Source organism: Pantherophis guttatus, chromosome 3 (assembly GCF_059756535.1).
Source record: "Pantherophis guttatus breed Tessera chromosome 3, ASM5975653v1, whole genome shotgun sequence".
Taxonomy (NCBI): Eukaryota; Metazoa; Chordata; class Lepidosauria; order Squamata; family Colubridae; genus Pantherophis; species Pantherophis guttatus.
In genome coordinates this window covers 109018748-109044527 of record NC_142065.1, presented here as the reverse complement: position 1 = coordinate 109044527, position 25780 = coordinate 109018748, and the positions used below count along the sequence as shown (strand labels likewise).

Below are 25780 nucleotides of genomic sequence, written 5' to 3'. Positions count from 1 at the left end.
TTAACAGCTTAGCACAAAAGTTTTGGGCTCAATTGTGGTCGTAAGTTGAGAACTACTTGCATAGCAATAAATCTGAATAATGATGAGCTCATTAATAAATATTGTGTGAATTTCGTTCAATTGTCTTTGCATTCATAATACAATTCTGAAATATTTGTTCATTCCCAGATGAGGTCAATTAATTCTCAAAACATCAGTCATTAGCAGTCATAACTGACTATTCTATGTAAGATATTGCCATTATAGAATATACTCAGTGGTTTATAGAAATAATACTGTTTCAATTTGCAGCTGTGGTTCATCTGGAACAGTTGAAGTGGAAAATATTGTCCCTTGGGCTATTTTCACACACATTTTCAACAAATTTAAAGTTCTAACTATACATATCTTGGATCTCAAGTTTAAAATTATTCTAAGCTTTTGAACAATAAGCCACAAAATATCAGTTGTGGAGCAGAACTATTTTATTCTTCTCATTAGGACACCATTTCTATAATTTTAAGGCTAGATTTACTAACTTGGGACTTGTCAACCTCATTCATCAATTCGAAGCATCTGACCTAGAGAATGCATTGCAGTGACTGAAAACTCATACATAGATGCAAGAAGTGTATGCTTCTGAAGACTCAAAGTGTATTAAGAGAGATATTTAGGAGTTGTTTCTTGATATATGAAATGCCTTCTCTTGCTGACTTCAGCCATCTCAAATAGACAATAACTGGGTTGACACCTGAGCACACACATTATATTAAGCCATAATAGTTTGGTTTTCACTTGGTGTTATGTGTGACTCCAAGTACTATGATTTGTAAACACAATGGTTGAAATTAGCCTTCCCCAAACTCAATGTCAATTCTCTACCTCTTAGGGAATTGTGGGTTAGTTATGTAGTTAAGCAATTCTGTAAGTTGCCCTACTTCCAGAAGTACCTAAGTTGGAGAATTTGGTTTAAGTCTCCTGCTGATTGGTTTAATAGTTTTTAGTGGGTTTCTTATGCTTTTAGTTATTTTTATTGCTTTTGTATTTTTCATTTCATTATGTGAGTTGGATGGCTACATGAATGGAACAAATTACTGTCATATGTGAAATGCCTGCTAAATATTGTCAACTACTTTTTACTTTCACCAAAGTTAGCATTAAAAACCCAAGGTTGGTATTAAAAACTACACAATAGTGTAGTGTTAGCATTCTTTTTCTCCATGCAATATGTATATATTGGAGTAACACTATGGTTTTGAATTAAGTGATTTAGCACATCAACAAGAACGAACAGCCTTTTTGTGACCGTGGTCTGTTAAACCATTTTTTGATTTCTGATGACTGTAGGAGTTACAAATGTGACACAACAATGCTACTAGAGAGATTAGGTCAGAACCAATTTATGAAAGTCAGCAGGGTTGTTTGAAATAAATAAAATTCGCAGATTCCACCAAAGGTTTAATGCACCTACAATTCTGCATCCCTTTGGTTGCTTAAAGCCAAAAAAAAAACAAAAAAAAAAAACCCCACCACTGTCATTCATTAATTAAGATACTGAATTCAGAAATGTAACTTCCTTAGAAATATACATTAATTTTTGTGGAAGGTACTTCACAAGTTTAAATGTACACAACTGAAAAAAGTAATAATTATTATCATGTGCTACTCATGTTTGGGAGATAAAGAGACTTTGCTGTACTTGTCTTCGAAGAAATTATTTAATACTTTAATACTTTGAAAAACAATTTATTCAGACATTGCAAGAAAGTCACTAGACATGCCAAAATATCCAAGAGGAGTGCCAGTTTGGGGTAGTGGTTAAGAAACTGATCTAGAAACCAGGAGACTGTGAGACTGAGTCCTGCCTTAAGCAAGAAAGTGAGTTGGGTGACCTTGGGCCAGTCATTCTCTCTCAGCCCAACCTAACTCACAGGGTCCTTGTTGCGGGGAAAATAGAAGGAGAAAAAATTATGTCTTGAGTTACTTATGAAGTAATAAAAATGGGATAACAATCTAATAAAAAAAATGGGGCAGAGCACTCTCTTGTGAATTTATGTATATTTTAATTGTTTTTAATAGTAATTAAGGTTTTGTTTTAAGTGTTTTATTGTATGTTATCAGTGAAATGAGCAGCTATATGTGCTTGCTAAATAAATAAATAAAAACATGGAGGGGGGTGTGACATAGATTGTACATAGTAGCACAAAATCCACCTTCAAAATATATCTCTTGAGTAGTTACCATTGTCTGCAGACCAATTTTTTTATTCTTCATGTTACAACCAATTAGTGCTAGGAAGAAATGGACACCTCAGGCAACATTCACACACAAAATATTGAAACCAACTGTAACAGAACTGCTGTAAAAATGAAGGTTTTTCCATTTAATTGGAAAAACAAGAGGAAACAACATTTTACTGCTATAAGTAACTTCAAGCAATCTTGATAAGATATTGTTGAACTCTTAAGGCAGGACATATGCTTTCTGTTATGTTCTGCTGCATCTAACTTTTATTGTTTGCTCACTTAATTGGGTTGGGAAATGCATGTTTCTTTATAAGATAAATTGGACTTAATTAGAAAAGCAATGCTGCTTTTAATAAGTAACTCCTTTCTCAAACATATGTGTAAACTGCTTGCTTAATATATAGTTTTAAATTCAATATGAAAAGGACAAATAGTTTTTAAAAAATAGCTTTTGAAAGGACCATTCATAAAAATAACAATGTTAATAAGGTGCCATAGCTGAGACAGAGGAAGAACAATACAAAGCAAAATATAAAATAAATTAACATAGTAGGCCCCTTGATTAAGGAGAATGAAAAAATGATAACATGGAGAAAAGATAAAAATCATTTACAGAAGGGGTCAGTGTTCCAATTTTAAAATGTCAATGCCAAAAAATGTGAAATTTTGAGCTGATTATCAGAAATAATTCTTTACAACCCTGATTTCAAAATATTATTTACTCTCCAGTAAAATTTCATGTTTTTAAGTAGCACCTTTAAGAACTTGTGGAGATTAGAATGTTCTGATGAATACATAACATGTATTTTCTTATTTTCTTAACTTGCATTTCTTAACTTTCATTGTATGTCTAACAAAAAAGAATGATCGCTGTTTTAAAATCTGAAGAATCACTATAAAAATATAAAAGGAGTAAGTCAAGATCAGAGCACTACTAGGAAGTATATACCAGTTACTTCCAGTAGGTTGCTCTGCAATACCAGAATACCCATTACTTAAATTCTTCTTACTACATAGAAGGGGTCTAGTTGTTAATTCATTTGACTTTTTAAAATTCTGGTTTATTTTGCTTGGTTCTGCAGAATGGTGGGCAAGATCAGATTTTATAGTAATAACCTTATTATTTTCAGCTGATTATTTTGTGAATTTGTAATGCTTTGATATTGGAAATTGGACACCAAGATTCTTTGTTTGTAGAGTTTGTGTTATTCTTCTTAGAACATCTTTCTGAAGTTATGTCAAATTAATCCAGTTTGGAGAATCCAATCTGAATGTATTAGAAACCTGCTAGATGAGATAAAGAGATCATCTTATTACTTCAGTTATAATTTAGGTCTGGGAAAATGAAATCAGAAGTTATTGCTGGATTGATGGATGGAATCTATTGTTAAATCAACCATACTGCTGTCCAGCAACATTCTAGGTAAGGTGTATATTTCCTTTAGCCTCATTAAATGAGACACAGATATAATGTCACTGTCTTTCAGAAATACTTAATATTACTTACATTCAGAGAGAAGAAATTTTTTAGCTAATACTTTTGTAATTTTGAGAATAGGTTGCAGGTGCTGTAACAAAGTGACTTGTCATGGAAAAGACTGCTTCCTATTGGCTTTATTGGTGAAAAATCACTCATACCGTATTTTTCAGAGTATAAGATGGTGGTTTGTTGGGGGAGGTGGCTTTACTGCATTGTTAAAAGGGTGCTGAGAAGCGGAAGCTCTCAGCGCTGACTTTACATCACTTTGTGGTTTGGTCTGCGCTAAGACCGGGTTTGTAGTTGCAATAAAGCTCTGCATCACTGGAGTTGGATTCTGGCTTGTTTGTGTACCGGCACAAGCCTGGCTTAGTCATGCCAAGACAAGGGCAGTATTTATATTGATGCCTAATAAATAAATGTAGTAGGGCTTGATCTACTATCTGTTTTTCTCAATGACTTGTGTAAGATGATAATGGCTTGCAGAAAATGTATTTTTTTGTTTATTAGATTTCTCTTCCATCTTTATTATTTTATAAGTAACTCAAGGCAGCAAACATATCTAATATTCCTTCCTCTCCGACTTTTTCTCCACAGCAACAACCCTGTGAGGTGGGTTGGGCTAGGAGAGAATGACTGGCCCAAAGTCATTTGGAGAGCTTTAATGCCTAAGGTGGCACTAGAACAGTCTCCTGGTTTCCAGGCCAGCACCTTAATCACTACACCAAACTGGCTCTAAAATAAATCATAATAAAATAATAATAAAATCAACAGATTTTGTAGATAAAAATATTATTGAATTTACTGAAATATTCTAATACCTGTAGAATACTTATGAGAATATGTCAGGAATGTTATGATAACATAACCAAAGATATTCAGACATTTAGAGCAATTGTTAACATGTTAATCATGCTAATCAACAGAAAAATATAATTCATAAAATTCTAATAAACAATGGAGCATGATTATTAGGATCAATGATAAGTTTCACAGTGAGAAAATAATGAAATCTACCTAACAACGCAGTGAGTTTTGGAAGAAGTCCAACTTGCACCATCTTATTTCTCAACCCTGTATCAAAGGAAAGGTTCAGTAAAAGTCTAAGAGTAATATTCAGAAGATCTTCATGTTCACATGGTATCATTTTCACTAGTTTGTCAATTATATCCATTTCAACCTATGGGAGAAGTATGGAAAAACACAAAGACTTTTTGAAATATTTGTAACTTTTAACACAAACTGAAGAAAGAAATGTAATGATAGACAAATATCTCTCCATTATGTACCAATAATTATATTGTTGGAATTTCTCATGAATTATTTATAGATTTTCTTTATTCATCAAGTACAGATAATTTAACTAACCTCAATATATTTTAGCATATTAAGTTGAAATAGTTACATTTTCAAATTTTTTATATTTTCAATTTTTTCAATTTTCCATTCAACTTCCATTCTGAGATACTGTTTATCTGCTTTAGGGAACAAGGTATTAGTAATACACTGCTTTAATTTAAGTATATCATGTTCAAAAATGTATAATTTGAAATTACTTTAAAATATGCATTTTGTTTTAAAAGTGGTATTTCCAAATACCTATAACCACTATCAATTCAGAAGAGACATTTGATCATGATTAAAAGGCAAATTAAATATCTCATCTTTTTATTTAGTTGTATACAAATTTACTCAATAAAACTTGTTAGACATAATTCCAGACTTACTACAATGACTAAACTACAATAATTTAATACATATAGGATTTTATCATCTGAATATCTGAGATAAACTTATACCAGTTGAACAATCTATTCCAATACATTGATATAATTTATTACAAGTCAGTGTCTTTTTAAGAAAGAAACCTGAAATTTCAATTGCTCCACTTAATGAATTTGAGATTCTTCTGCATAGTAAGGATGTTCTGTCTTTTAAACAACTATGTGACTCCCCCCCCCCCCCCGGGAAACAAATAAAACAACAAAATGTCTGATGCATAGTATGGGCCACTCAACAGATAAAAACAAAATCAAAATTATATGAAATTTCATTGTGCTTTGTTGACTAGCTTTCAGCATTTGGTAACAATATTTCAATAGAAAACTATAAAATTATACCATATCATTTTTGTTTTCCATAAAGATGCTGAGTTTCTTCAGAAACGACACAACCAGTATTAATAGTTCAAAGTTATCTCGGTCAAGAGCTTTCACCAACATATGGACAATATTCTTGTTCCTCATCTTTAATTCAGTTCGTGTGTCCTCAGCAAGATTTAGCAGCAAATAAAGAGCAACTGATTCATTAGCAGGCAAAAATAAAACACACAATTGAGAGATTATGAGTATACTCTGGTCACTTTTTAATTCATGAATTATTTAAGCATCTGGGCCATCACAAATATGTCCTGTACAAAGTTCAGCAGAAAATAATTGCCAAAAAAGAATATGCTGGTTTTATTAACTAGCCTGTTTCAACAAAATGTAAGTTTATTGGAAAAAATATATACTCTTCCTAAAATAAACTCTAATTATCATAACATAAATTAATATGAATTAGCCCATGTTATTTTAATATGAGCTCTTCCTCTTATTATATCCATCAATACCAACTCTTTTGTATATGTACTATATACTGTATACAACATATTGAACTTAATTAAACTCAAAAGATAAATCAACACATCTACATTGTCTATCTCAAATGTGTGCTTTTTCTTTCTTCAAAGCTTTTCAAAAAGAAATTTTATACATGTCGGCCCTATTAAGTAGACCAGACTAAGAAACAGATCCAGTAAAGAACTAAACTATTTTTTAATTAGAATAGCTATAATAAAATGTTGAAAGTCTCAATGTGCTACATTATCCCCTCTTTTATCTTCACTAAAATTGGGGAGGGGAGGGGACAGAGGGCTCCCTGAGACATTTTCACAATTTTTTCTTGGCCCACGGTCATGCTTCCTTTATTTGATTGTTCTCTTGGTAGTAAACCTTCCTTCTGACCAAGGCCATCCTCTTTATCTACTACAATGCAACACCTTTTGGTTGTACCAAACTTAATCATAATTGTTAGCGATTAAACCAATAAAAGATTTAAGTGACTTTACTTCTGTTAAATATATTATCTTCACTAAAATAATACAAATTAATACATATTAATATTTCTGAACATTTTTTTTCATTTGTATTTTGAGCAGAAATAAGTCAAATTAATTAGCTTCACTTTCAAATTACAATCAGATTACATACCGTGTTTCCCCCAAAATAAGAGCCTGTCTTATATTTTTTTGAACCCTGAAATAAGGGCTTGACCTTATTGCCATGCGCTCAAAAGCCCGATTGGGCTTATTATCAGGGGATGTCTTATTTTGGGGGAAACAGGATACTAATAAATTCTACTTTAATTAATAAATACTGGGGATATTCTTCCCATTCCAGAGTTATTACAATACTTCCTGACTCTCAAAATACAAAAATTTGTAAGGCATAAAGAAAAACATCAGGATACATATAGAGAATGAGTTTATTTATTTATTTGTTTGTTTGTTTGTTTGTTTATTTATTGGTTCGATTTATATGCCGCCCTTTTCCGGAGACTCAGGGCGGCTTACAATGTGTTAAGCAATATGCAGAGGAAAGGAAAGAATAGTGTCTGAGGTGATCTCTGTCTGTCTCCTTTTCCCTCTTGGAATTTTTCTGGCAGGCTATTTAACGGTACTGACCTTCAGGAAGAATGAAAGTACTTACTAGTGGGGTGTTTTCATCTAATGAGCATTCAAATCTAACATTAAATTCTCAGAAACACTTTTTCTGCTCCATATATTTTCTTTACAATACTATATATAAGTTTTTAAACAGCTTCTAGAACAGGGTATCACCCTTGCAGCGTCACATCATCATGTGATGTATCGCGACTTTTTTCCCCTTTGGTAAACCGGGGGTGGGCGTGGCCAGCACGTGATGCATCAAGCATGTGGCTGCGAGTTTGACACCCCTGTTCTACAATTTGCTTCTCCAATATTAGTATATACACAACAATGTGAAATTATTAATTCCATCATGTTATACTGTATATATAACACAAGGCAGTGAACATGCCTTATATAAACATACTTCGATACTCATTAGCTGATGCGTCATTGATTTAACCTATATACAGTGTTCTTAATTCTTTGCACTAAATTTAAAGGGAATGCTACAAATAAACAGCTATTGTATTAACTTTTTAAACTTTTGGTAAACAAAGACTACTAAAATGAGTTCTAAGTCATTCAAATAGCTACAATTTTAACAAATAGAATAAGCTATGCAATCTTTCAGACTTTCCCATAATTTCTGCTAAATGCTGAGAAAGTATCTATAGCATATTAAATAACTGGGAATCAAAATTAGTACCTCGAAGTAGTTGTTCTTGCTTAACCACCAGACCTTGGTACTTTTTAAAGGTTTTTTCATATTCTTTTTTCAGTGTTTGATTTTCAGGATCTTCATCAAGTGGACATTTAGAGATAAGGATATGCTCAACACTTAAGAAATGCAAAACCTATAAAGCGCTTTTTGATATGGGGAGATGCATATGTCCTGCTGTAATTACAAGAAGCCATATGCATATAGCATGAGATGTCTTATTCAGAAAGCTTACTGGCACATGCTATATACTATCACTCCTATCAGCTTCTCCTGGTTGTAAGAACAATTAACCAGTCACCAAAGTTCTAGTAATATGTTATAAGCAGGAACTCTGGATTACTTTCCTGTTAATCAAAAGTAACACCTTACCAAAAACAATCCAGGAATTCCAGTTTATACACAACACAAACCAAACACTGAATGGGTTTCCATGACTTGCTTAGCTATTTCTGTGAGCAAGAAGGAAACAAGTATGAATGAGCAATGAATATCAGTGTATTATTCGTAATAAGATAGAACTATTTGGATGTTTTAGTTTTCTGTGACATATGAGCAGCCTCAGTAATTGCCAGTCAATATAAATACAGCTATTCAAAAGAGCAGATTTGCTGCTACTTTGTTGATTTATACTAGTTCTCTTTAACCAATATCTTAGTTCTCTGCACTAACATGAAATAAAGGGACTATGACAGACCACAACTAATTTCTTGTAGCAATTACCAAACTAAGTTAACCACTAAAATAAAACATTTTTCTACCTATACAGAAAAAATACTAATATTTTATTCATTCTCTGATAATAAATCCTATATATTCAAAAGAGTACCATTCTCATAAATCATATTTTCAATCTTGAAGCATTACTATCTTTTATAGGATAGGAGAATCTGAAGAACGAAATGAGTATGCAGAGTGGACACAACAACTGAGTAAAATGAAGTAGACTGCTCTAAATTGTAAGAATAAGTTGGATTCATTCCTGTCCATTAGTCTACTAACAACAACAACAAACAAGGATATCAGCTTTCTTCTTCTTCGTAAGTTCCTCTTGCCATAGTTCATGCCTCTTTAGCTCATGATCAATGATATTCATGCAAAGAGCTCCAATTTTATAGTGTGTAATCAGTCCATGAAACTGAGAAAAGCTACATTAAAAAGAATTAAAATCAGAGTACTGGCACCAAAGTAAATCCTATATTAACCCACAAGCATGACTTAACAACCACTGCTATATTCATTTTAAAATATTAAGGTTCCAGAATATATTGACTTACATATAGTATATGTTACTATACATACCTGGAAAAGCAGAAGAATATATATATTATATTAGTAGCAAGTTCTACACTTTGTTTCCAGTCCTCTCGCAGAACCCTGGCCAAAGCACCCAATGCCGTTTCTAAAAGGAAAGAAGAAAAGTACTGTCTCAACAATAGCATGAAGTTCAAATTTATAATGCATTATAGTATGTCTTCCACCAAATGACTGCATCAAACAAAGAGTAGCATCAATCAGGGTTGAAAAATTAAGGGTATGAAGAACCCTTAATGGTCAAGCTAATCTCGCCACTTCGCTCAAGGAAATTGCCTACTGCCTCTTTGAATTGCAAGCCCTGATAACAAGCTTACAGTTTTCTTTTTTCCTAACCTTTCTGCTATTTAACAATGTGGCTATCCTCATTCCAAAAAGGTAATTGCTTCAACCTCCTTCACACTAAGGATTTAATTAATCTCCCAGCCTTGGAGAACAAAGTAGTTAATCTTTTGCTCTCTCTAGCCATATTATTGTTCTATCAACTGATTTCTCCCATGCATTCTGAGGAGCAGGAAATATCCCTGATTCCCACATGCTTTTTTTTTTTGTTGATATGAATGCAAAAGTGCCAATCTCAGGATAGTGCTGGATGCCAAGAGGAAACCTAGTGTTATAAAAATATGAATCAGAAGATTCATAAACACAAACTCAGGACATGATGAAAGGCCTTTCCTGCCACTGTCTGTCATGGATGAACAGGATGAGAGCTCCCTCAATATACTGATTGTATTAACATCACTTCACTTAATACAGCTTTGTATTTTATTGTAATTCTGGCATCTATAGTTCATTACTTTTTTTTTTCAGGACCTCACTGATGTAGTAATCATATACAAATCCTGCAAAAAGGGGGGGGGAATCTGTGGTACTAAGTAGGTCTAAGTAGGTCTCCCTCATGGAAAGAAAAAGGGAGTTGCATTAATAGGTTGAGTAAGAGAATGACATGGGATGAGAGAATGCTTATTGGAGTTAATCATCCAGAATGTTGGTGCCCTCAAAATGAAATGGACAAATATATGATACTATCGATCATTGTATAAGCCTAAAACCAGCTTAGGGAATTGGGCATACTAGCAGCATGCTATACAATGGAATTCCTGGAACCCAACATGGAATTATCTGGTGAAGGCATGAAGCCTATACTGCTGAAAAATAATCCCACACAATGTAAAATCCAAAGAACATTTTGAGACCTGTGATAGTTCAAAGGACCTGGGATTTGGGAACTACATTTAACCACCTAGCTTAGGCAAAGGAGAAGAAAAGCAGCGTAACTGGTAAAGCAAGGCAAGCATGGGTGAAAGGGGGCTGTCAAAGTCAGTAGACAATAGAAAAGCAGCCCAATCCCAAGCTATTTGAATAGGTGCCATGGATCCAGTATGACCTCCAGAGAAAGAAGAGAAGCACAATAATGCAACGCTCCTATTTCCAACACATAGACAGCTCAGAAGTCACTGAAAGATCAAAAAGCACAAGGATGGATGTGCCATCAACATCCCAGCTCCATCACAAGTCATCAGCAAGCATGACCAAGGCTGTCTCAATACTAAATCCCAGCTTAAAACTAGACCAAAATGGATCTATTTCATGGTGTCCAACTTTTTGACTTGGCTGGGCTGCACTGAAAAAATAAGAATTGTCTTGAGTCACATATAAAATATATAATATAGTTTTATAACATAAAATCACATAATGATATTGGAAGTTTACAATCTTATGGAGAAACATTAGTAGCTATCCAGGGCTACATGGGGCACCAGGCCTCAGGTTGGACACATCTGGTGTAGATAATCCATTTCCTCCAGGATTCTCATCAGCTATGGATTGACCATATTCTCAATAGCCTACCTTAAAAAAGGAAAGTTAGAAACTGATCGTTGATGGTGAGGAGGTGACACACCACTGCCTCTTTCAAAGCAGGAGGTGCCAGCAACCTTATCCACCCTATAATCTGAGTGATCCTCACAATGGCCCATCAGATGGTTTTTAAAAATAATTAACAATTTCCTATATTTATAGACACTGGAATGTGCATTGGGTCAAGATTATCTTTAAAGTACTGTACACCTTAAATTGCCTCCTTACTGACTTACATAAGAAAAACACTAGTGCTTTTAATGAGAATTTCTGTGGAATACATAAATTCTAAATCCTAACCTCCCAAAAAAGTCTGGACATGAATCACCATGAATAAAATTAAAAAATTCAGAATAGTACCAAACCAAAAATCTTTGACTATAAATGACTCTGAAAGACACAGCTAAACTGTGACAAAGATAAACAATTTCTGTTTTTACACATATTTTTTTCTTAGATTTTCAAATTAATCAAACCAAGTTAACCAAGTTAGTCACTATTATCAAAAATAGTTATTGTGCTACCTCATGATAGCCAATTATTTAATGAGTTCAAGAGTCAGTGAATAACCACTGTCTGGGTTATTCTGAATAATCGCATCTTTAATTAAGGATCAGTTATTCTTACTAATACAATACTAACACAAACTAGTATTTCTTGTGGGATTCCTTTATCTGATTAGAGATGCGGTGGTGCAGTGGTTAGAATGCAGTACTGCAGGTTACTTCTGCTGATCACAGACTGCCAGCAGTTTGGCAATTTGGATCTCACCAGCTAAAGGTTGACTCAGCCTTCCATCCTTCTGGGGTTGGTAAAATGAGGACCCAGATTGTTGGGGGCAATATGCTGACTCTGTAAACTGCTTAGAGAGGGCTGTAAAGCACTGTGAAGCAGTATATAAGTCCAAGTGCTATTGCTATTAGCTAAATTTACTCCACTTATTGAGCCAAAAGCCAGCCCAATCGTAGTAGCATTAATCTGATAATTACCATTAAGGAGGAGTTCTTCTAAGTTATCAGGATTTCTGGCCAGCTGCAGAATAAGTGCAGAGCCACGAACTTTATCAGGGATATCTTCATATAGCAATTCAATGTACTCATCCATGTCATTAATATTAGCTACTTCATCAATCTGAAAACACCAGGGAAGGAAAAGTAGAATACAGAGGTATGTAAGACATCAATAAGCAAACAGTTATAAGGAAAGTTAAACATGAAAACAGTCCAAATGCATTGAAGAGACAATAATTCATGTTAAAAAATAAAGTTTTGTATAAACAGAACTGAGGGAAATATAAAACCAGATTAATTTGAAGGAATCTGAATGCACTATCCTATATTACAGTTGTAGAGAATATATGGAACTCAGATTTGAACTGCTGGGTTCTTGTTGTTCACTGAGCTTGGCTGTTTTCCTGCAGTGAACTGATGTTATCTAGCCTAAAGGAAAACAATCAAGTTCAAAGAACTTGAACCCAATGGGTTTTATTTTTGGAATGGAACTGCTTTTTTGTCAGTTAACTTACAAGAAACAGAATGTGATAACACATTGCTATGCTCCAGAACCATAGTAAAAAGATGGTTTGAAGGGCATGCAGATGTGCACACAGCACCTGACAGCAAATCTGAAACCAAACATGCCTTTTCCAGGATTGCATTGTGATTGCAGAATGCAGTCATGTGAATTCGGGAAAAGATGTAGCTGCTTTAAGGAGTTGCCAGCAAGCTTTATATTAGAAGTCTAGGTATGCTCCATATCACCTCCTTCCCTTTAAATCTGAAGCACTGCATAGTCCTATAAATTACAGCTAATATTAGACCCTTTGGCTCATTCTTTCAGAAATATTTCCTTATCCCAAAGAGGTAAACAGTTGGGCAAAGAAGCAGTGGGAATGGGAGTGATTTCTGACTTCTGCCAACTTTCTCATTAACTTTGCTTGTGGAAAGCTGGCAGCGAGTGTCAAAAATCTTGATCATGTGATGGCAGTGTGGTGGCATTGAAGTGGCCACAACTTTGCCTATACAACTTATCTGAAGATCATTAAAGTGTCAATCCCACAGGAATAATGATTCCTGTTGTCTTATGATGCAATGTTTCGCCCAACTGAAGGTTAAAAGCAGACAGTTTTAGTAGTATATAAATTCAAATACAGCCTAAGCCCTGGTTAGAGTAAAATAGAGAACTATGATAATAACTTTAATAATTATTTTGCTCCATAATTATTAGAAACAAAGAACAGAGAAAACCAAAAAATAATGGATTAACTAAATTAAATGTTAAAAATTCTTTTAAAATGTAATAATTTGTTATATTTTAAATAATACACAACTGAACAATGAAGACATAAGATGCAAATCTATTTAAAATAGATTAATTTTTAATAGTTTCAGTATTTTTGTATAATATATAAATTTTAGAAAAAATACTAAAGTTTAATTGGATTCAATTGTACCTACCTCCATCCCTTCAAATGGTGGTGGATCTTTAGGTTTACTGGATTTTTCTTTCTTTTCTGTGGAAAGGCAATACAAAATAATGGCTTAAATAATTTTTAAAGGTCTTTCCTTTCCTTTTGTCATGTTTAGGAAAAAAGAGTAATTAAAGTGGGAGGAATTGATTAAATGTGATATCAGCATTTCTATAGGCATATATACACTAAATGTTTAAGCATAATTTTCCTCAATCAATCAAAACCAATAGTGCTAAATTTCATTTCAACACGTAAGTGATCACTGTTTTTCCATAAACCTAGCAATTATTCTGGTTGAAACAATGGTTGCCAACAATACTGCCCTTTTCCTCTCAATATTCTCAAAGGAAAAAGTGCTTATACCTCATACAATTTGTTTCCCTGTTCTTTTCCTCTCAATATTACTAATAGAGAAAAAGTGATAGAGGGAGTTGAAATTGCCAGAACCTTGGGTGAAAGTGACCACGTCATACTGGAATTCAATATAATGCAAACACAAGCAACAGAAAATAATCCAACCAGTGTCTTAAACTTTAAAAGAACTGGCTTTAACAAACTCAGAGAAGATTCATGGATGAAAATTCTAAAAGGGAAAACAATTCAAGAAGCGTGGGAAACTCAGAAAAATGCGATCATAAAACTCCAATCCAGCACAATACCACTAAAAATGAAAAACGAGAAATCCAAGAAGAAACCAGCATGGCTGCACAAAGATCTCTCTGACAAACTGAAAGTCAAAAAGGACAAGTACAAAAAATGAAAAAGAGGGACACTTAACTAAGGCTGATTATCAGCAGATAGCCACAATCTGCAAAGATGAAGTCAGGAAAGCAAAGACTCAGAATGAACAAAGACTTGCAACAAATGTCGAAGATAATAAAAAAAAACTTTCTTTCAACATATTAATAACAAGAAAAAAGTCAAGGAAACAGTAGGTCTACTAAAGAGAGAAGATGGCAAGGAAGTAACAGGCAATAGGGAGAAAGCAGAGCTGCTTAACTCATTCTTCGCATCAGTCTTCACACAAAAAGAAATTATAGCCCAACCTACCAAAAAAACTACTGTAAAAGATAAACTAAAAATTAAAATTAAAATAAGCAAGAAAATGGTAAGAGAACACCTATCTGACCTTGACAAATATAAATCACTGGGACCTGACAGCTTACATCCCAGAGTTCTAAAGGAGCTAGCAGATGTTATCTTAGAAACATTGTACCATATCTGTACATCTGCTAGCAGATGTTATCTTAGAAACATTGTACCAATCCTGGAGCACTGGGGAAGTACCTAAGGATTGGAAAAGGGCTGATGTGATTCCCATCTTCAAGAAAAGGGGGAAAAACAGACCCAGGAAACTACAGACCAATCACTCTACCATCAATACCTGTGAAAATCCTGGAAAAGATTATGAAAAAACAGATCTGCAAACAACTAGAAGCAAATAAAGTTATAACTAGTAGCCAGCATTAGTTTGTTAAAAACAGATCATGCCAAACCAATCTTATTTCATTTTTTGATAAAGTCACTAAATTAATAGACCAGCGAAATGCTGTGGACATAGATTTCAGTAATGCATTTGACAAAATAGACCACAACCTACTTCTTGGTAAGATAGAAAAATGTGGAATAGACATCACCACTACATGGATTTGTAGCTGGCTGACAAACGGTACTCAATGAGTAGTCCTTAATGGTACTACATCCACATGGAGAGAAATAAATAGTGGAGTACCACAAGGCTCCGTCTTAGTCCCAGCACTCTTCAATATCTTCATAAATTATTTAGATGAGGGAATAGAAGGGGAACTCATCAAATTTGCAGATGACACCAAACTGGCAGGAATAGCCAACACTCCAGAAGACAATTCAGGATCTAAAAAGATCTTGACAAACTTGAACAATGTGCCTTATCCAATAAAATGAATTTCAATGTGGAGAAAAGCAAAGTTTTACATTTAGGCAGGAAAAATCAAAGGTATAAATACAGATTAGGCGAGACCTGGCTCAAAAACAGTAACTGTGAGAGGGACCTTGGAGTCCTAGTGGATGAACACTTGAATATGGGCCAGCAGTGTGCAGCAGCAGCCAAAAAAGCTAATACAATCCTGGTTTATATAAACAGAGCTATAGAATCAAGATTACATGAAGTATTAGTACCACTTTATAAAACCCTAGTAAGACCACATCTGAAATACTACAACTTTGGTCACCATACTACAAAAAAGATGTTGAGACTTTGAAAAAAGTTCTGAGAAGAGCAACTAAGATGATCAAAGTTCTGGAGACTAAAACATATGAAGAACGCCTGCAGGATTTGGGTTTGGCTAGTCTAAAGAGTATTTGAGAGGCTGCCACAAAGAAGAGGATTCAAATTATTCTCCAAAGCACCAGAGGGCAAGACAGGAAACAATGGTTGGAAACTGGTCAATGAGAAAAGCTGGAATTAAGGAGAAATTTCCTAAAAGTGAGGAAAATTAACCAGTGGAACAGATTGCCTCCAGAAATCGTGGGTGCTCCATCACTGGATGATTTTAAGAAGAGTCTAGACAGTCACTTATCTGAAATGGTAGAGGTCCGTGATGGCGAACCTATGGCATGTGTGCCACAGGTGGCATGAGTAGCCATATCGGTGGGCAGCAAGCTCAACTCCAGCGCACAGCTGATTTTCGGGCCTTCTGGGCCACCAGAAGTAGGGAAACAGGCTGTTTCCTGCCTCCAGAGGGCCTCGGGGGGTGGTAGGGAAGACCTGTTTTTCTCTCTCCCCAGGCTCCAGAGCCTTTCTAGGAGTCTGGTGAGGGCAAAAATGGCCTCCCCTCCCCCCGAGACCCTCCGGAGGACTGGAAGTTGGCAAATGGGCCATTTTCAGCCTCCGGAGGGCGTGGTGAAGGCTGTTTTCACCCTCCCCAGGTTCCTAGAAAGCCTCTGGAGGCTGGGGAGAGCAAAAAACGGGCCTTACTGTCCCACCAAAAGTTGGCAAAAGGGCAGTTTTTGGCCTCCAGAGGGCCTCCGGGGGGTTGGGGAAGGCCGTTTTCACCCTCACCAGACTCCTAGAAAGGCTTTGGAGCCTGGGGAGAGAGAAAAATGGGCCCACCGGGCCATCGCATGCCAGGAGCAGGGGGAGGGGAGGTCGTGCACGCATGTGTGGGGCGGGGCACATAGAATTATGGGTGTGGGCACGCACGCAACCCCCCATCGCAACCCCGCTCCTGGCACGCGATGGCAAAAAGGTTAGCCATCACTGGTATAGGTTCTCTTGCTTGAGAAGGGGACTGGACTAGAAGACCTCCAAGGTCCATTCTATTCCATTCCATTCCATTCCCTTTCCCTTTTCCCTTTCCCATTCCAATATTCTCAAAGGAAAAAGTGCTCATACCACATACAATTTGTTTGCCATCTGAACTTGTTTTGCTCACCTTTGGCAGATGAGGTGTCTCTGCGATTTTGCAGGTAATAGAGTAATTGTTCCACCTCAGCCAGTTTGGAGGGGTGAATAAGTTTGCATTCCTCTACCACCTTCCGAGCCAAGGAAGAAATGTCTGTATTTGCATTGAGACTTTTCAATCGAATGCTATAAAATAAAACACAGAAGCTTTTATTTTCAGCTTGCACACAAATTCTGTCTTCAACATTTAGTTTTAAATGTATAAAACTCGAAGTCTTAAAATATAAATTATTTTACAATTTCAACTTCATCAAGAGCCATGGTGGTGCAGTGGTTAGAATGCAGTATTGCAGGCAAAGTCTGCCCACAAGGTTGACTCAGCATTCCATCCTTCCAAGGTCAGTGAAATGAGGGCCCAGTTTGTTGGAGGTAATATGCTGACTCTGTAAACTGTTGTAAAGCACCATGAAGCGCTATATAAGTCTAAGTGCTATTGCTATTTTGGTAGACCAAATTGGCTCACTTGGTTTTCTTGTTTTATTTATAGCAAAACCCTTCACTCAAAAGCCCCAAACTGAGTGTGGCCTGGGAGTGTGGCCAGCTTGACATCACTCACATGGGTTCTGCCTCTGGGGACCAGGCGGGGTTGGGAGGGAATCCAGGGGTCTCCGGTGGGTGGGGCGGGGGACGGGAGGCTCATCCTGCGGGATGAAGAGAGGACAGACAGGGGGTGGGGCAGCTACAACCGGAAACAGTTGGCAGCTACATGGGGCCCCTGCCCCATGCTTGCCGCCTTTTGTGTGCAGAGGGGGGGGGGAAGTTTCCAGCTGTAGCCATAGCCTGCTGGCCCCTTAGCTGACACACACTGCAGCTCCGGAGCCCGCTGTCACCACCAGGCTTGGCTGTCCATGCAGACCACTGGACGTGCTTACTCTGTCCCATTGTCTGTTTTGGCTTGGAACTGGAGAGGAGGTCACTGCTAGTCATCTTCTCCTTGGACTGCTCACAGGTCTTGCCTTTGGCTTGTGCGTGGAGCGCGTTTCCTCTTGCACACCCAATGCACGTTTCCTCTTGCACACCCGATCACCGCTGCAGACTGCTGCCGCAGCCGCTCAACAGACCCGCCCAGCCCATACGAGACAAAGCGGCCAGCTAGAAAGGCTGAGTAGAGGTGGTAGAGCACGCCCAGGCCCAGCAGGCAAAAGACAGTCACTGTGAGCAGGGAAAGCCAGATCCCCATTAGTGCCGTGGTTGCCCAGGCCCAGCAGAGATGGGGAGAGACACATGTGCCCATCGGTTCCTGTGTACATGCACGGCTGCCAGGATGGTCTGAGCTGAAGCAACATGGGGAGCCCTTACCGTTTCCAGGACAGCTGTGCAGGCCTTGAGTTTGACACCCCTGCACTAAGGCATCAAAGGCCAGCTTAAAAAAGAAACCTTTTCAGAGCTTTCTAACTATCAGAAGTAAAAAACCCAAACATATTTCAAGATGCATGGAGCTGGGCCACAACCAAGAAGCCATCTTATGACCCCTCCCCATTTCAATGGAGGCTACACCTTAACCTAACTATAGCAGGACAGACAGACTTACTTTGGATAAGATAATTCAGTGCCATGCCATGCATTCTAAATTGATCCAGAGGCCTACTGGCAACCAATGCAGTAACTTTATTTACACAATGATTTATACATTTTTTTCTATAACAGCCATCAGCAGTCTGGTTACCACATTCTGTACAAGTTGTAGCTTCCCAGCAATCTTTTAAGGCAGCCTCTATATCCCCAAGCCATGACCTGTTCCTCCCCTGGGAACTAAGATTTCAGTGAAGTCAAGATGTCTATGACAAACAGCATTTCTATCTTACTGTCCTCCATTAGGATAGCAAAAGAAACTGAGATTGTTGTCATAAAATGTAATGACCACATTGCTTAGTGACATGAATCCCAGGAATTTGGGTTGCCATTGTAATCCCAGGAGCATGCAAGTCTTTAAGCAGGAACAGGCAAATGTCATAGGCAAGGAGCGTGGGGGTAGTATGCAGGTGCTGTGGCTGTGGGGAAGGGAAGGGAACCATGGGTGAGTAATTATGGATGGTCACTGAATGAATGTTCATTAAGGCAGACTACCTATAGCTTGTTTCTCTCCCTCTAGTTTGATCTAGTAATTAAGGCACCTGGCTATAAACCAGGAACTATGTGTTCTATTCTCACCTTAAACACGAAAGCTAGCTGGGTGATTTGGGGCCACTCAACCCAACTCACTTCATAGGATTGTTGTGAGGAAAATAGGAGGAAGGAATATTGGGTATGTTTGCTGTCTTGAGTCATGTATAAAAATAATATAGGCAGAATAATAAATGAATAAATAAACAGATATAAATGAATAAAAAGAAATTATATAGTCCTGACAATAAGCTCAGATACCAGTTCAGGACCAAAGTAGTGAAATAGTGTAGAATTTAGTATCATTAACAAGATAACTTACCCTGAGAATGCCTATCTAACTGTTTCATAGAGTGTAACAGAAATAGAAGGAGCACAATCCTGCCCTCCAGATTCCAACTAAGGTCATCCGTTTCAGCAATAAATGCTGTTTCCATTTCAATTAAATTGGACTTTAATCTTGACTGAAAGAGATCCAGGCAATATACTTCTAGTGTCCTCCATAGTTGATTCCTCACCAACCTCTTAATGACCTTCCCCCCAAATATCAAAGCATAGCTCTACAACAACTGCTTACTTCAAGACACTGTGTACTACACAACCTGGCCGTCTAAAGGAACCTGCATAGGTACAGCTCTAAGTGACAGAGGATTCTATCTACATATTCAGGTACAAAAATTCAACAGAACCTCAGCAGTTAAATAGGCACAGATTAGAAAAGGTGTTTGAGTTTATTGCATTTTTTTTTCTTTTAACAACCCTGTAATCCCTTAATTCAGAGTGGAGTCAGGGTAACTGAATGGAGCTGAGCGTTTACTGGCCAGATGCCCTTCCTGACACCTATGTGGAGTTCACAGCAGGTATTTACTCTTTGCATCCTGAGAAACATTTCCCATTGCCTAGTGATGGCTAACCTTTTTGCCGTCGCGTGCCAAAAGCGGGGGGAGTGCGGGGGGGGGGGTGTCGTGCGCACGCATGCCCACAGCCATAATTCAATGCCTCCCAATGCTGTGCCCCCACCCATGCATGCGCGACCCTCCCGCCCGCACTCCCACCGCTTTTAGCATACAATGTCAAAAAGGTTAGTGGTGGGCCCAGTAGGCCTGTTTTTTGCCGTCCCCAGGCTCCAGAGGCTTTCTTGAAGCCTGGGGAGGGTGAAAAAGGCCTTCCCCACCCACCCTGGGGAGGCCGGAAACGGCCCATTTCCCGATTTCGAAAGACTCAAAAATCAGCTGGCCAGCACGCTGAGCTCAGGCAACGCTCATGTGCCCACAGATATGGCTCCGCGTGCCACCTGTGGCACACGTGCCATAGATTCGCCATCACGGGCCTAGGATGAACTCTCAACCTTCTGAATGGGAGGCAAGCATCTTCACCACTAGGTTGCTGTGTTGCTCTGTTTGAGTACTGCATGTAGACCCCCCAAAAAGACTGCTCACAATCAATTCACTGCAATCCTGAAAAATATTTATGTTCCATGTTTTTCAGAGGAAAATCCTGATTCTGACTTCAGGCTGATTCAAGCTCAATGGTTTTGGTCTTGTTTTCTGGTACCCTGATGTTTGCCTGGCTCAAGGACTGTGGCTAGCATCTTTAGAGTGTTGGAAGAAACATCCTTCTAGGTTCTGCTCCAAGTGGGGAAACAGACACTGGAAACATGGAGACTGCTTGGAAAGATGGTTTAATGGTGGACAGGATCACATGGCTTGAGTTCCTGAACAGAAAAGGGGCAGATACAGAAAATCCTCGGGTTTTTATGCTCTCTCTGGCTCTGCATTTCTTGGGGCCCCAAAAGAGTACCCTGATTGGTTGTCAGACTCCCAGGGGGTGGGGGCCTTGCTGGCTGATGGTCACATGTGCTTCCCAGGTCACATGTGGTGGGTTTCTGCTGCTATTGTGTAGAGGGCTATCTTTGTTGGATCTTCGGCAATTCCTACTATGGTTTCTGCCTGAAGGAGGTAGATCTTTGTTATGTAGAATAGACTGGCCCAGGCCTTAATGGCCCATTGACAAAGGATGGGGGCAGGAAGATGGGAGCTGCTTCAAAACATGCTTATCCCAGGGAAATATAATATTCTGCCTTTTTCATATTTCCTAAAATATTTCACTCTTCCAGGAAAGGGGTGGGTGCTAACTTCCTACAAGAGGCAGAGTGAAATGCTTTGTAGTATATCTCTTGGCAGCTCACAGGCAAGTGAACAGAGACTGGCTTCTTATATCTAAACCTGGGAGGCTGATCTTTGATTAATCCATGCCATGGGAGTCCAAGAAGGTGGGTTCCTGACTGGCTGCTTATCTAGATTTCTGATTGGTATATTTGAAAAAACTCAAAAGAAAACTGGTTACAGTTTGGCTTGTCCTTGAGCCAGTACAAAATATCAGAATTAACAGAATAATAATAGTTGGAAGGGACCTTGGAGGTCTTCTAGTCCAACCCTCTGCTCAAACAGGAGAACCTATTCCATTCTGGACAAATGGCTGTCCAATCTCTTCTTAAAAACCTCCACTGATGGAGTGTCCACGATATCTGAAGGCAAGCTGTTACACTGGTTAATTGTCCTCACTTTTAGGAAGTTTTTCCTTAATTCCAGGTTGCTTCTCTCTTTGATTAGTTTCCATCCATTGTTTCTTGTCCCAGCCTCTGGTGCTTTGGAAAATAGGTTGACCCCCTCTTCTTTAAGGCAGCCTCTCAAATATTGGAACACTACTATCAAGTCACCCCTAGTCCTTCTTTTCACTAGACTAGACATACCCAATTCCTGCAACCATTCTTCATTTGCTTTAGTCTCTAGCCCCCTTTGTTGCTCTTCTCTACATACTTTCCACAGTCTTGTTCTGACCTGGCCTTCGCAGAAGCAAGAAACAGACTCCCTGCAAAGAAAACCCCCTCTTTATTTACACATTGGGAATTAACTGCATTCACCAACAGAAAGTCCAGGCAAGAGTCTTGCAAGAAGTTAACTGAAACAATAGTCCTTATCAGCTCGTTATGATAAATGCAAGGCTGTGAGCTCCCAGCCAGGAGGCTGCAAATTAAGTCAGTTCAAACAGAGAAATAGACAAACCTCAGTTCTGGCAAGGCAGTCTTTGTCTTACGAAGGAACAAACTTTCCAGAAATGCAAACGGTTGTCTGCGACAACCAAAGCACTCCCTTTTCCTCCTATTTATTCCCCAGCCAGGAAGGAGCCAGTCAGCATCCATATTTGTTTTGCTTCCCGAGCCGCCTCATCTCACTGTCCTCCACTGTTCACCTCTCCTATCTGCTCTGCGCATATGCACATCTGAAACAAGCCCCAGCTGTTCCTCCTCCTCACTCATCTCTGACTCCAAAGACAGCTGCCTCTCTGGCTGGGAAAAGTCGGACGGCCCTGGCTCTATCTCTGGCCCAAGTTCTTCCCCAACTTCCTCATTATCTGAATCTGCCACTAGCTCCGCTGGCAGCTGGCAGGCGGCAGGTCACAATAAGTCTCTACATCTTTTTTAAATTGTGGTGACCAAAACTGGATGCAATATTCCAAGTGTGGTCTTTCCAAGGCATTATAAAACAGTACTAACACTTCTTGATTTTATTCCTCTGTTAATGCATTTTAGGATTGCATTGGCTTTTTTGCGGCTGCAGCACACTACTGGCTTATATTTAAGTGATAGTCCACCAGGACTCTTAGATCCCTCTCTCAGTTACTGCTATTGAGCCAGGTTCTACCTGTTCTATACCTGTACTTGCCTAAGTATAAAACCTTACTTTTCTCACCACTGAATTTCATTTTGTTAGATAGGGCCCAGTGTTCAAAATTGTGAAGATCTTTCTGGATCTTCAGCCTGTCTTCTGGGATGTTGGCTATTCCTGCCAGCTTGGTGTTGTCTGCAAATCTGATGAGTTCCCCTTCTATTATCTCATCTAAATTGTTTATTAAGATATTGAAGAATACTGGGCCTAAGACAAAACCTTGGGATACCCCACTATATATTTCCCTCCATGTAGATGTAGTTCTATTAAGGGATACGTGCTGAGTGCGTTTTGTCAGCCAGTTATAAATCCATCTGGTGATGATGCTGACTATCCCACATTTTTCTAACTTACTAACAAATACATTGTGGTCTACTTTGTCAAATGCCTTACTAGCAATTAGAAAAATCTAGCAATTAAACTATAAACCACAATTTAGTTAACCATGCTAAACCATGGCAAAGTATGGTGTACAAACACATGCAAAGGGAAAATAAACACAATCAGTTTGTGCAAAAAGGACTTGCCATCATTAAAAAAAAAAAGATTATTTTTATTTTACTGAAATAAAGCAGCAAACTATTTCTCCTAGGAGAGTGGTGGTTAAATCAAATATACTAAAAGCTTTGTCTTTTTTCATGAGGATAAATCAATCATCTAACAAAATAAAAAATTCATTTTCTTTCTTTGATATTATGGATCGTGGTTGCAATTGGAAAAGTGCTATATATATTTTGGATCTCTTAATAAAATATTTGAGGGCATAGTAAGAACTTTTAATGTATTTTAAATTATTTAAAATAAATATAATGTGCTTGACATCTTTTCTGACTAAATGTATAAAAAAATATAAAACTGAATTAAGGCTTCAGAATTTATTTTTCTAATTCAATCTTTAAAAAAAGACTTTAAAGACAACATCATTAGCTATCCAAAGTGTTTTATCAAAGACTTTTGAACAAAGGTTTGCTTGAATACTGTAAACTTACATTTTTTGACATTCCTTACGCTCTCCCAACATAGGATCTCCCATCTCCCCAAGAATTGTAGCTTCCACTTCATAATGAACTATAAGTGCTTTTTCTGATGGATGTACATCAATATTTCCTCCTTTTACCTTTCTGTTAAGTAAAAATTAAATAGTGAATAAAAAACCCTACAATTTTTGTAGCTGTGCACAGAAATAAAAACATTTTTGAGTATTTTTGCAGGTTGCAGTATTTCACAAGTTTGAACTGATCAAGATAATCTATATTCTATTTTATAAAGAAGCTATTACATATGCTTCCTTTATATTACTTCCAGCTTGTGAACTATGCAAGTTTATAAAAAATGAAACTATATCCAACCAAAAAGCAATAGAGATCATCCCTAACATCAGCAGAGAGAATGGCCATTCCCATTGTAAAATGTAAACAGGTACAATATATTATTTTCCCATTGTGAGCAATGCAATTTGTACCATTTTACCCTTGAGATATTATCCCCCGTTTGACAGAAGAGATCATTCTTACTACTAGCAAACAAAAAGCTGCCTCCAAGTTCCCTTCAATCCAAGACTAAAGCCATAATTCAAAATTTGGACTTGCAGTTCTCAGATCTCATAGGTAAGACAGCATCATGAGAAAATAACTATTGTGAAATTCGATCAAGCCAAAGACTCACCTATCATTCAACAATGACCTGTCCAGCAGCTCAATCCAGTTTTTCTGATCATCATTCCCCATCCTATATCTCATTCCCTGACCCCTTCACTTTTCCCCTTCTCAGCGTTCATTTTACAGATTCAACCCCATTTCCTTACAAAATACAGAGTCCAAAGAGGCCGCTGTATCGGTTTATTGGGAACGCACGAACAGCCTTGGAATAGCAGCTTCAAGGTCGGCACCTGCATTGCGTCATTACGTTCAGTGGACCAGGCACCAGCAACTCTGCTTCGGATGAAGCGGTCTGTTACCCACTAAAGCTCATCCCCGGAGTCTGCAGAACCCTCTCCTCTTGGGTCGGAGCTCCAAGGGGCCTAGCAAAGCCACCGCAGGGGCAATACGCCCGGGCTTTTCCACTAGGGTCCTTTTCCTTGATATCGCCCAGCTACTGGGCACTAATCCGAACCTGGTGCAGCTCAACCCCTTCTGAAAAGCCAGCCGCCTTCCTGGCCGAAGCATCCTTCCTTCCTTCCTTCCTTCCTTCCCCTCCTGCCATTTTCTCCAGCAGAAGAACCGCGCCCCTTGCTCGGCCTTCTGCTCTTACTCTCGGTTCAATGCATTGCTCGCTCTCCCGCGCCACTTTGGCGGGAAAACCATTACCTTTTGAGGTACCGAGCATCCTCCCCCTGCATAGCGGCGACGGTCAACCGGAAAGAAGGCAGGGAAGGAGAGGGCGACCGCCAGCGAAGCCGAGAGCCAGGGACCGGCTGGGTTGGGTTCCGTTACCAAGGGAGAAAAAGCGGCCCGTGCTGCGCAGGCGCAAGTCGCAACACGGTGCGCAGACGCAGAGGGTTTCTAGAGGGAAGAACGCCTTGCTTGGAGGCGATGAGTGAAAAGTAGAACGTGTAAAATTCGCTGCTGTTTGTGAAAGTGGAGCTTTCGTAAATGAACTTGAAAGCTTTTAGTTTTTATCGTGGCTAGGCTGAATAAAGATGCTGAATGTTAAAGATACAGTACAGATTTTTGACTTTTCTGCGAGAAAAGTCTAACATCCTTTGCGTTTTAAAATTTCTTAATTTAGGCATGCAATATTGACATGTGAACAC

The 25780-nt window shown here is 38.2% G+C and overlaps 1 protein-coding gene across 2 annotated transcripts in view; it reads right to left on the bottom strand.

Annotated features, from left to right (window-relative positions):
• Positions 1 to 25512, bottom strand: part of KIFAP3 (kinesin associated protein 3) — a 92399-nt gene extending 66887 nt beyond the window's left edge. Inside the window, exons 1-10 of one of the 2 annotated variants that reach the window (XM_034409849.3) lie at positions 25335 to 25512; positions 24018 to 24149; positions 17169 to 17323; positions 13742 to 13797; positions 12275 to 12416; positions 9414 to 9513; positions 9135 to 9259; positions 8100 to 8198; positions 5823 to 6001; positions 4720 to 4882 (exon numbers count right to left, since the gene is read on the bottom strand). In XM_034409849.3, coding sequence (XP_034265740.1) covers positions 4720 to 4882; positions 5823 to 6001; positions 8100 to 8198; positions 9135 to 9259; positions 9414 to 9513; positions 12275 to 12416; positions 13742 to 13797; positions 17169 to 17323; positions 24018 to 24149; positions 25335 to 25366 — 1183 coding nt within the window. In that variant the 5' untranslated portion in view covers positions 25367 to 25512. The remainder of the gene's footprint in view (positions 1 to 4719; positions 4883 to 5822; positions 6002 to 8099; positions 8199 to 9134; positions 9260 to 9413; positions 9514 to 12274; positions 12417 to 13741; positions 13798 to 17168; positions 17324 to 24017; positions 24150 to 25334) is intronic. The other variant, XM_087890178.1, reaches the window with a different exon arrangement.
• Positions 25513 to 25780: the final 268 nt, after the last annotated feature.